At 36.9% G+C, this 13176-nt stretch overlaps 1 protein-coding gene across 1 annotated transcript in view; it reads right to left on the reverse strand.

Moving 5' to 3' along the window:
• Positions 1-5601: 5601 nt before the first annotated feature.
• The window catches only part of STT3B (STT3 oligosaccharyltransferase complex catalytic subunit B), a 75340-nt gene continuing 67765 nt past the window's right edge, over positions 5602-13176 (reverse strand). Inside the window, exons 14-16 of the mRNA XM_066350437.1 lie at positions 12658-12771; positions 10058-10270; positions 5602-7225 (exon numbers count right to left, since the gene is read on the reverse strand). Of these exons, the coding sequence (XP_066206534.1) occupies positions 7145-7225; positions 10058-10270; positions 12658-12771 (408 nt within the window). The 3' untranslated portion in view covers positions 5602-7144. The remainder of the gene's footprint in view (positions 7226-10057; positions 10271-12657; positions 12772-13176) is intronic.

The raw sequence follows: 13176 nt of genomic DNA on the forward strand, positions 1-13176 counted from the left end.
AACCGTAGTTAGCCTCAAGAGGCCACACGCCAGCACAAGTGGTAGCTGGCCTGAGCTCTCATCGTGGTGCCAACCACAGAGTCCCAGCTTGGTACTAGTGGCACTGGCCTCAGTTCACAGCAAGCCTCTCCCAAGAACCGCCAAGCCCTGCACAAGCAGCAATCAACTGCGTATCACTTTGCTGGCCCCATGCCCGGCACAAACTGTGGCTGACCTTGATCTGCACTGGAGCGCCTCCTAATAGCCTCCAGAGCCAACACACCTGGTGGCTGGCTTCAGCCAACACTAGAGCATCACCAGCTTTGACAGACCTGGAAGAATTGCTGAGCTATGGGGACGTGTTTCTTCAACTGCATCCACTACTGCTGCACAGTTTTCCACAGTGATTTTAACAGTTTTAATTTTCCACTGGCAATGTAGGAGAGGTGGTTTTTGCACATCCTAACACTTATTTATGCATTTTAGCTAACCTGAATTTGTCATTCACATTTCTTCTGTTAAGGACTAATCAAAATCTTTCGTGTTTTTTCCTGAATTTACATATTTTGAATATTAACCCTGTGTTATAGCTGTAGGTTGGGTGACCATACATTCTCATTTGCCTAGTGTGTGTGTATGCTCCCGGGATAAATATTAAAAGGCTACTGAACAAAGGTGTGGAAGTTACATTACCTGATTTCAAGATTACTGAATAGCTCTAGTTAAGACAACATGGTATTGGTGTGAGGAACACAATAGAGAGTTCAAAAACAGATCAACACATTTTTTCTGCAGTGGTGCCAAATGAATGGGAGAAATATGAGTCTTTTCAACAAATGCTGTTGGCTAAACTGAGTAAAAAATAAAACATTTCAATTAACTCAGTACATTTTAGACCTAAATGTCACTCTCATATTATACCAAAGATATGAAATGTTAAGTTTCACACTGAGGCCTGTTTTTTTATATAAAAATATGAAGGAAAGATATATTCTACAATTTAAAAACAAAATAAGTAACAAACAATGGATGAGATTAATACCAGATTAGCGATAACTGACTCAGTAGAAAATACAGAATAGAATGGCAAAAGGAAAGACACAGCCAACAAAAGGTGTAAATGTTTCATCAGATCTCAGCAGAGATGAGAGCCGAAACAATAGATGACTGAGGAAAATAAAAAACTAATGAAACCAGTGATCAACAATGTTAAAAGCTCAACAAATCCAAAGCAAGATAGGAATGAAAAAGATAAATCATGCAAACATCTTAAGAATGCTAATACAACACTTAGTAATCAAAACAGGCTTTAACTAAAAGCATTACTGAAAATAAAGTCTGATATTTCCCCCCAAAGTTCCATATTTTGGAACTTTACATGTATATACATACCTAGTAACACTGGTTCAAAACATTAAAGGAAAAATCAACAGTTCAAGGAGTAGGCAAATCTACACTAACGTAAGACTACAATACATCCTCAGTCTATAAGAGTAAAAGCTTCAGGGATATGAACCAACAAGATCACAGAGCACCAGTGTCTGACTACAGTGCGTTTAAGGTAGAAAACTGGTAGTCAAAAAAGGGTAACTAGAAAACCACTGCATTTAAAAATCAAGAAATGTACATCAAAAACCCATGGTTCAAAGAAGTATAATGGAAATGAAAGTATGCATTAACTGACAGTTCACATAAAAATTTATGAGAATGAAATTTGAATTATGGTTGGAGTAAATATGTAACTTTAAGTTCTTATGTTAAGAAAAATGAAATCAACACACTTAAAAAGAACACCTTAAAGAAAATAAAAAAATTAAATTGCTGAAATAAACACTGTAGAAAATGTCACCAAACCATTGTCTTTGAAAGGAAAAAGTAACAAAATTGATAAAAACTGAAGGAAAATGAGCAAGATAATGAGGGAGAGAGAAACTCAGCGATGCAAGGAAAAACCAATCTTGGGACATCACTACAAAATCTTCAGACAGAATAATCAGTAAGTGACATTAGCAACATTTTCACATTCATCTATTTGAAAATTTAGATAAAATGGACAAATCCCTTAAAAAACACTTACCAAAACTGACATAAGAGAAAAACCAATCTTGTTTTTGTAAAATAACTGAATCTGTAATTAAAAACCTTTCCACAAATTCAATCAAACATTGATCATTATTTGAAAAATGGAAATTTAGCTTACACTGTGTACAAAAAGTCTCTGTAATTCACTATATTAACAGAATACAGGAAATAAACTAGAATCATCTCAGTAAATCAAACAAAAAATCACTTGATAAACAGCAACTGGCAAAAACATGTTCTCAATCTGATCAAAGATTTCTGTAGGCCTGTCCTGTGGTGGCGCAGTGGGATAAAGCATCGACCTGGAACACTGAGGTCGCCAGTTTGAAACCTTAGGCTTGCCTGGTCAAGGCACATATGGGAGTTGATGCTTCCTGCTCCTCCCCCTTCTCTCTCTCTCTGTCTCTCTCTCTCACTCCTCTCTCTCACAAAAATCAATCAATAAATAAATATTAAAAAAAAAAAAAGATTTCTGTAGATAATCAACAGTAAAAATAAAGGAGAAGCATCAAGTTTCCCATGTGAGACAAACTGCCATTATTCCCTAATTAGAATGGCATGTAATAAAAATCTGAATAATTAGAATGAGTTTAATAAATTGTTGAGTACAATTTTCACATCTGAAACCAAACTACATTGACAACTGGAAAATAAAACTTTATGACAACTTTATCAAAGTTAACAATAAAACTTATGAAAATGTGCAAGACCGGTTTAAAAACTAGAAAACAAACACAACCTAGACCTATATAAATAGAAGGGTATGCCATGTTCATAGACGCAGACTCAGTATTTTAAAGGTGCTAATTTTCCCAATATAGTTTCAATGCCCAATCAAAAGCCTGAAAAGCTTTCTTTTTGATGCTATTGACAACTTATTTCTAAAATTTTTATGAAAAAGCAAAGGGCCATAAACGAGAAGTCTGAAGAATAAGGTGGGGATGAGAGAGGGACTTGCTTTCCCACATCTTACTACATCATTTTCAAGTTATATTAAGCCAACACACAAAGGTAAGCACTTTATGGATTATAACAAAGTGAAGAACAGACTCATATGGGTAACTGGTTTACTACAAAAGGTGGACTGGCACAGCTGTAGGAAAAGGGTGGTCTTTTCAATAAATAGTGCATAAACAGGTATACACATACAAACAAAACCCCAAACAACAAAATAATTCACACCACACTCAACAAATGAATTTCTAAGCTAAGTATAAAAAAATAAATTTTCTGGGAAAGAATACAAGAGACTACCTATACACCTCAGGAAAAGAATTTTTAAATGGAAAATAATATACAAGATTGAAAAATAAGACATTCAAATAATGAATTCCTAGGTATATTGTAACAAACAGTGAAGGGCTTACATACAGGATATAGAAACCACTTCTAATTAAAAAACACAGAGGAAAATGGACTAGAATCAAAACCTTATTAAAAGAGGATTTCCAAAAAGCCAACCTTACTGGTAACCTAGGAAAGGAAAATTAAACAGAATGAGAAACCATTATGCACTAAACAGAAAGGCACAATTAAAGAATGACAAAGGCTGATTAGGAGTAACAAAACCCTTCAGATTCTACCTAGAAATTCTACTTCATTAGGCAAACGCCCACAAAAAATGTATGCATATAAGCTCTAAGAAAGACATAAAAGGATATTTCTATGGCATTATTTGTAGTATCTTCAAACTGGAAACAAATATACATCAGCAATAGCATGGGATGGGGTGGGGAGAGAGGGAGACAACCTAAGGGTAAGGGAATACTGTGTATCATTGAAAATAATCTTACAGTGGCATGCAGTCTCCCCCCCCCCCCCCCAGAGACAGAGTAAGTCAGAGAGAGAGATAGACAGAGACAGACAGGAACGGAGAGATGAGAAGCATCAATCATTAGTTTTTCGTTGCGCATTGTGACACCTTAGTTGTTCATTGATTGCTTTCTCATACGTGCCTTGACCGCAGGCCTTCAGCAGACCAAGTAACCCCTTGCTCGAGCCGGCAACCTTGGGTCCAAGCTGGTGAGCTTTTGCTCAAACCAGATGAGCCCGCGCTCAAGCTGGCTACCTCGGGGGTCTCGAACCTGGGTCCTTGGCATCCCAGTCCGACTCTCTATTTACTGCGCCACCTCCTAGTCAGGCCATGCAGTCTTCTAAATGAATTTCAGAAACACTGAGGCTAGATACAAACAAACACAACTTTGATTCCATTTACATTGTTGAAATAGGTGCAATTAAATATGCTTAGAGAGATATCCTTAAGTATTAAACCTAGAAACCAGAGTTTTACAAGGAAGGACTGATGACCCTCTGGAAGGGGGAGTGAGACAGGCCAATAACTGGGAGGGGGCATGAGGAAACTTCTGGAGTACTGACACCGTTCTGGCCTCGACCTGGGTTGTGGTTATAGTTGCTTGTTTTGTGTACAATAAGGTGTACATTTCGGTGTTTTCTATGTTAACTTCACAATTTAGAAAAATGGTTTAATTAAAAGAAACCAGTAAACATCATGACATTTCCTTACGGGTTTGTCTGTCTCAACTTCCTATACCTCGAAGTGCAGACTGCTGTTGAGCTCGACATTAATCCGTTTCTCCACCTACCTTGAGTGTCACAAACAGCAAGGCAGAGAGATGTTCAACAAAACTCACCATCAAGAAGCAGCAACTGCAAGAGAATTCTGGAGACTGATCACACAACAAAATGAATGGAGTCAACACTGCTAAACTATACATTTAAGAAATGGTTAAGATGGTAAATTTTGGTATATATTTCAATTTCATGGTCTTGTGGGCCCTTCGCTATGGAAAGATGCTCACCTGTCAGTCATGGCCTAAGGACTCAAATGAAGTAAAACTCTACAAATGCAAGCTCAAGGTAATAATGTAAGTTTGAAACTGCACTTTATCGTTGGACTCTCTGCCTCACTACTTAATTTAAATCACTCAGCTTTGTTCAAATGTAAGATGTGGAACTAAAAACTGTTGCATAGTCTAAAACTCACAAGTCTCGATATTTAATACCCCCCTCTTTGATGTTCAATGTTAATGATCATATATGAAATGAATTTAGAATATTCAGAGCCAATTATACATACTATATTCCAATGTATTTGAACTACTATAATTTCGCCTTTTTGCTGTAATAACATCACAAATACTGTTTTACATTATGATGTTTTGTTGAGGCGATATATTGAATCAAAATGGTGTTCCCTAAAACTGAGAAAGGTGAGAGATCATTTCTGCTCTTAATGAGAAATTTCCCAACTAATTAAATACAACTTTATGAAGCAGGGCTTTTGTTAGTCCTACCCTCATTTAAACAGAGACCAAATTATTATAGGGCTAGGTGTTTTTCCCCTTACTAACCCAATAAGTCAAAAAGAGATGTTCATTCTAGAGCAAAAAAGGAGGTCAAAGTTGAACTAATTTTGCATTTCTTTTCTACACATATTCTCTAAAACCTCTGTAACCAGGAAGGAAGACGTGTTCAGTACTCTAACTCCTTTAAAAAATAAAAGAATTGTAAATAACACACTTAACACAAAATCTGAATTAACTTTATTTCCCCTACCATCAACAACTTCTCTGCATGGAATTTTAAAGCAACAAAGTAAAATAAAATCCCCCAAATGACAAGGTATCAGAAATCCAGATTTCATTACACTTTATTTGTGAAAATGTTCAGCCATTTTATTGGTCTGTAAAAGAACCATCATCTGGGTCAAAAATGAATTCTATAAATCAAAGAATATTCTACACTTTGGAAAAGAAAACCAGCAGTAACATTCTCACTGAATATTGTAAATTACACTTTTCTTCATAAAAGGTACATACTATTCTGCACTTTTCCACCAAACGCAGTGGTGTAAGTTATGCTTGTTTATAAAAAAAGTTAAATCCTGTGGCAGGAAAAACCCTTTCTCTTTCACTTTTACTAAACAACTGGAGAAAATTTTCAAGTCTATATAAAGTTGCCTATAAGCTGGAAAGTGAACATGTTCAATCTCCATTTATATTTTAGTGCATTTTTTGACAACTGTCACATCTTTTAAGTAAGAAAATTCAAATAGCATCAAAGACTGTTTCATCAAATGCTAAGGGATTAAAACAATATGGAGCAGAGGACAAAATCACTGTGATAAATGAAACTGTTACAAAATGAGAGAAGTCCAGGCAAAGTTTACAAATCCTTTGTCATTTTGAAGAGTCACAGAAAATGAACTTTGGACACCTGTCCACTAAGGTTTTTCCCTTAATCTTTGACACATGTAAACACAGTGCTGACCTCTGAACTGAGGTACAAACCCCATCCTGGTAAGCAACATCCTGTGCAGTTGCCATGATTTCCAAAGGATATAAATTTAGCCCTTGAATGAACAATGTATGCGATCTGCTCTGTAAGTACCTGGTGAAAACAACTGCTAACAGCAGCAATAATATGTCAACATAAAAAAACTATCTGAATCAGTTACTCAGAGGTTTATCTTTAAAACAGCAGCTTCTTTTTAGAGCAAACAGTAAGCAACAGAAAATGAACATTTGATGAAACATTCTTTGCACTGAAGAAACATGAAAATAAATATAATTAAAAGACGTAAAATTACGTTTCTAATACCTCTCTCTCAGACCTGTACTAGTTTACTGATTCAAGGAGTCCGTATCACATTTTGTCATTTGTAATTTATATATTGCTAGTTGGGTAATTCGAATAAAACGCAGGTCTTGTAAAAGAATAAAAATATTGACAGGTATGCATGTGCCAGGGACCAAATTAGAGGGTTCTTTGGTGCAGTTAGTCCAAATTCTCAGATTTGAAGGGTAATATGTACCAATAAAAACCCTGCTGTTAGGCATTTACAGCAGCGCTCTGTCTTGCTTCACATCACAAATTGAAAACAGCTGTTCTCAGTAAGCCAATTTTATTGTTTACATCAGGCATTGCCATACAATGTTTGTGCATTAACCTGGCTCGGCGACGGCTCTGTACCTCGGTTACTGTGAAACATGACACGAGCTAAAGGCAAAGACCGGTTCTCACGAGGACAACTGCTTCAAGTCAGGAACCAGAACAGTGTTATTTAAACAGTCTTCTTAGATATTTTCTTGCCTTTCTTAAAAACAAGCTTATTTTTAATGTAGCCACGCTTCCTTTTTGTAGTCTAAAAAGAAACAGAACATAGGTGTTAAGTGCAGGTCTCCTCCAGGTTAAATATACACACATGGTTTACTGCACTATGAGGAAGACTGTCTAACAAACGCTTAGCTCTTCCTCCAGCTGGACTTCCTCCTGGAACAAGTGCCAAGTATGCTGAAAGAGCCAAGAGAACTGGACTAGGTCCCTGGCTTTCAGAGAAAGGAGTGCGGAGCATCCTCAGATGCGTGGCACAAGCCCTCACCATCAGGCCGACGAGCCCCACCTCCCCCTCTGTTACGGATGCTTGTAAATGCTTAGCTGTAGTGATACACTTCCAGGCATGATAGAATCTAACACTAAGCTAAGGAATCAGAAAATGTTAATGCTGCTCCTGGGATAGCCTCCAAGAAATCAGCTGTGTGTCAAAAATACAAAGTAACTTTTGGAGGCCGAGTTTTCTTATCTGTAAAATGAGGACAACTGTCCCTCTATATGGAAAATAAATAAAATTACTTGGCACATTCTCTAATTTAGACAGAAAAACAGCACTTAAAAATGAGAAGCAAAACAAAAACCAAACACCTAAGGGGGGGGGGGCTTAACATTCCTCAAGTTTCATAGATCTTTTAAAAATAAATTTTTCTTAACACTTCTGGATCCCACTAAAATACTTTCAATAGATGTTTTCTGGTATATATATTAAAAAATTACTACAAATGTGGTGACAGAAATTATTACAAAAATGTAATATTAGAATCCTACAAGATAAATCATATAGGCACATGTATCTGCCAATTTGAAATATCGACATATTGATAAAAGCAAATATTTTTTGGAAACAATTTAATGTAACATCAAAGCACTGGCTTAGCAGAGGCTAAAGATTCAAGATATTGATCCCTCAATTCAATTTTCACATTTAAATACAACTCTTGAAAGAGGTTTCAGAAATCTAGGGTATATCCTGTATCATGTACCTTTTATTTATGATGTTCAGTTTAAAATAATTTATAATTTTTTTCTAACAGGGAAAATACAAAGCAAAATGCAATGCATATCAAAGTTACAAAAATTAGCTTTAGATATGCTCACAATATATGTTACCTTATTATTAGCTTACTTAAGGCAAAAAGATAAAAAGTTCAGAGAGCACAATTTTAAAAAATTCAAACCAGGACAAGGAGCTACTAGTTTCTCTCTCATCATTACCTACCGAGTTCTAACGTGAAAGCTTTTCTGTTAGAGCATGTAAAATGGCCCAGGTCTACGCAATGTATGTGAAACTGGGCGCTCACAGTACTGTTTTCGCTCTGTGGGCAGTAAGCCATGGCAGAGTCTTTTCTGTAGCCCTGGACTACAACCCTAGAGTCTCAGGCGTATCGGCTCTGCAGGGGCAGAACAACTCCCAGAACGGCTGCTGTACCGGCATCCCCAGCTCTGGAGTAAAACCGGGCTGGAGAGAGCAAAGCCAACAACAGCACTCCTTCAGTGCTGGTACAAAACAGAACAGAAAGCAGAAATTCAAAATCCAAATTGTCGGCCATGACAGGATATGTTTTGGGCACAGAAGTGAGACTATGAAAATAGTTTTTATTCATCCATTCATTTATTTGGGGCAAATGACAGGAAGACAAAAGAGGACAGATCGAGAGAATTCACTAATCAGTTAGACAAGTTCAATGGTCTTGTTTTTCAGAAAAAGCAGACCATAACTGAGCTTAGATGGTTTAGGAATAAACTGCCTGACATGAGCAGCATTTGCTTTAACTTCTGCACTGATGTGGCCCACCAGTTTCTCCTACCACATGCCTTTGAAAAATCAGGTCATTTAATTCTTCATCTAATGTAACTATTAAAAGTAAATTTGATATGACTAACGTGTCAGCTGTATGGCATTTTAATTCATTAGTCTAGATATGCTAATCTGTATCTGGCACAGAGGATTCATTTAAAAAGTTTCTGTTTACATAGTACAAACTGAAATAATCTGTATTCTGAATATATTTGAAGTAACATAAAAGGATAACTGCTTCAATGACTTAAAATACAGTAGCCCCCTCTTATCCACAGTTTCAGTTATCCTTGGTCTGAAAATATTAAATGGAAAATTCCAGATTTTGTGCCATTCTGAGTACTGTGATGAAATCTCGTGCTACCTGCCCGCCGCACCAGGCACACGAATCACCCCTCTGCCAGCATCTCCAGGCTGTACACACTCCCCGCTTGTTAGTCACCTAGTAGCCGTCCTGGTTATCAGATCGACTGTCCTGCTATCAGGGCTTGTGTTTAAATAACTCTCGTTTGTCTTAATGGCCCGGAAGCGCACGCAGTGACGCTGGCAATTCCGACAGGCACAGAGAACCGTGTAAAGCGCTTCCTTAAGTGAAAGGTATGCATGTGCAGCAAACAACATAGTATAATACAGGGTTTGGTACTACCTGCAGTTTTATGATGAATGGATGAAAATGCAATAAAAATTTGCTTTGACCAAGATGAGGAACCAATCATAATTGTATCACTTGAGTGTCTGGCATCCTTACTTTAACAAAGGTTCAGAAAGTGATAGCTAACGGCAAATCTCACTTTACAGATTCAGTTTTACTAATGGAAGTTAGTCACCTAAAGCCAGAATGACTGGAAAACCCTCAGCTTTGTTACTGATAACCACTATGCAATCCAGAAAAAGGTGCCAGTTGGGATATCTGAGCTGCTCAGTTTGAAAGGAACGTCCCTAGCAGAGTAGCTTGATGTTTACTTTGTACACAAGCAATAGTTTTTATAGACCTGGCAAATGGAAATTAGCAATTTTCAGTAATTACTTTTCAGACAACTAACAAGACTTTCACTTGACACCCACCTTCTTTGACAAATATTTCTGTTTGGGGAAAATGTTGGTGACTCGAGGTTTGTGGTCCAGTGTCTCCCTGTTATCAGGTGCTTTCACTTTATATATCCTTACGAGCCAGTGTTCTGATGTAAAGGCCTCCTCCAAATGCTTGAATTTAATGTCCTTGTTTCCAATCTCAGCATTACGTGTTCGATCAAAACCTGGGGGTGTACGAAAATCCAGCTGCAAAAGTGACCATATTAGATGTCAACCATTTTGGAAACCATTCGGTATTAGAATGTAGAAAATGTTATCAGAATAAAATTCTCCCTTTTTAACAGGAAAACAGGATTAGAGCAATAATATCACAACAGTTCTCACATGCTGCTAACTCCATAGATAGGAAGAAATCAGGAAGAGAGACACTAAGTACATCAGAATTAGTCTCACTGAATCCTTAAGAGGGGATGAGAAGCCTGCAGGCATAAAAAAACCAAAACAGCGAAATGAAAGCCATCCAAGCCCTTTTATAGGCGCCCCCAGAGAACACACAGAAGGGACTAGGTGCCTCGGGTCCTGCACTATTTGTACTCTCAGCCTGGAAGTTCTCGCGACTCTTTTGCATGGCCGGCTCGCTATCCTCTGGTCGCAGCCCAAATGCCAGCTCTTCAAGGAAGCATTTCCTTCTTTTCCCTTTATTTTTAAATATTTAAAAGATACACTTTAATCACTGATGTAAAATTAGGTCAATGATTAAAGTATAAACTTATTTATTTTTTTAACTGATTTACTTTATTTATATTATCAATTAGTATTGATTTACACAACCCCCAAACATTTTCTTGAGTTGGGTGGTAGAAAAATCTCCTCCATTGTTCCCTTACCTTTCATTCTATAGTGTTCATTGCTAAAAGTTGTTCTTTATTTTTAAAATGACCTGAATCCTCTACTCGATGTAAGCTGCATTATTACTTTATCTTAATTAGTGTGGCTTTATCTCCTCAGTGTTATTTGTTAAATAAATACACAAGAATACTAGATCCTGAAAGCAGGAGCTATAGATTAAGTTTTAAAAAGTAGACCAAGGGAGGACTTATGATGAATAGAGAGAGATCTTAAATTCTCAGACTAAGTTTATGTTGACACATACAGCATAAGTGAATTCAACTTTAAAACAAAAAACAAAAACTAAATCTACCCTAACGAGGGAGTTACTTGTTCACGCATATCCATACAATAGAAAAGTTATACTTCCTGTCTTAAACAGGTATTACACTTGAGTAGGGAAGGCATCAAAATGAATACATGCTAGAGCATGGCTTAAAACGGTTGATAAAGGACAGAAAGAAAGCATCTTTGCTGCAATCATGAGTGAACAGAGAAACTAATCTTTGACCTACTTCTGAGGGAGCTAAGTATTATGGCTTAAATGCTTCTTCCTTAACATGAGTTTAGAAACAAGGCAGCGCCTGAAGAAATCAAACAAAAACCTAAATCTAGTAGTAAAGTCAGTGTTTTTAAAGCTATCAGCAGAGTAATTCCAAATCATAGTGATGAACAGTTATCTTCATCTCCCTGGTGTCTGCATAAAATTAAACAAGCAATTTTTTGCCCTGGTTGAGTAGCTCAGTTGGATAGAGTCTTGTCCTGATATGCTAAGGTTGCAAGTTCGATACCCAGTCAGGACACACAAGAAGCAACCAATGAATGCATAAATAAGTGAAACAATAAGTCAGTGCTTCTTTCTTTTCCTCTCTATCCCTTCCTCTTTCTCTAAAATCAATAAATTAAAAAAACTTTTTTTCTTCCTCCTAGTATATCCTAGTATCAACTTAACCAGAATGCAACATAGAAAAAGGTAGTTTTCTTTGAAATCTTGCTGTGAAGCTTTAACCGTGTTTTACAGTCATGCAATCTAAGAGCCATAAGAGTTTTAGAAATCAAGTCATCAGTCCAACCACCGTTATATACAGAACAGGATAAAAGAACAAGCCCGGGGAGCATGTGACTTGTCCAAGGGCAGATCTAAATTCCAGGTATTATCACAGCAATCCCATCGTCTGTTCTTTTTGCCACAATACCTCTTTGCACATTCATTCATTTTGTGGACCCTTAAACTTTTGTACCACACGATTCCAATTTTCTAGGAAACTCTAACCCAGATAGTCCTAGCTATCTGTGGCAATGGGAACAGGGACAGAATGAATATCTGAAGTGTCTATGTAATTCAATTTGTTAATCCCAGGCTTTCCCTCACAAGCACCAAAGTAATCTACTTAAGATCACACTGTTTCCTAAGCTGGAAGACCTCTTTCTTCCCTGGCAGGCCAATGTCTTCAGAAACGAGGAAGCCAGAAGGTGGGATGGCAAGCAAAGGATAAATCTGAGTCTAGTATTAGCATTTTAGAAAGAAATCTATGATCTAAAATCTACCCCTAATTATTCATCTATAAGTTTCAGAAATCTTAATTTAACAGGGGGTGTGGTTTGGGAGGTCAGAGGCGAATCTTTAGATAAGCACATTTTTCTTTATAGCATAACCAAAACATTATTCTGTTTTATAAAAATAAACAAGACTACTTTAAAAATATTCCTTTAAAAAAAGATTATAGAAAACTGATGTAACTAACCTGCATTTCCCCAAATCTGTAATACGACATTTTATACATAAGGCAATTCAATAAAGTGGGGGATCCTGCTTTGTCTACACGAAATTCTCCTTGTGGGGTGAAATAGTCACTTTCCTACGAGAAAGAAACCAGAGGTTTGGGTCAGTTCAACTTAACACATTCAAATCTCCAGCCCTCCCCATTTCCCTATAAGAACTAGTTTTCAGAGTGTATTCATAAAGCTGCATTTAGTTACACTGCAAAAAAATGCTGTATCAGAGGTCTAATTTATAAGTTTAATGTGATCCCCAAAAACCCCCCCAAAACTATCATGAGTGTTTTTAAAAGCTGAATCTAGAAATCATTTATAAAAGATGAGAATGGTACCAAAACGATGGTTTTAATAGTAGGTAAGTTCACTCTCTCCACTGCCCCATCCTTCAACCCCATTACTCCTTTGCAGACTTTTCTTCATTTGTTCTTTATTTTTCCACAGGAACTCTAAAATCAGTTCCTTACTTGGGGAGGAGAGTGTTTAGA

The sequence above is a fragment of the Saccopteryx leptura genome, chromosome 10 (genome assembly GCF_036850995.1).
Source record: "Saccopteryx leptura isolate mSacLep1 chromosome 10, mSacLep1_pri_phased_curated, whole genome shotgun sequence".
NCBI classification, from domain to species: Eukaryota; Metazoa; Chordata; class Mammalia; order Chiroptera; family Emballonuridae; genus Saccopteryx; species Saccopteryx leptura.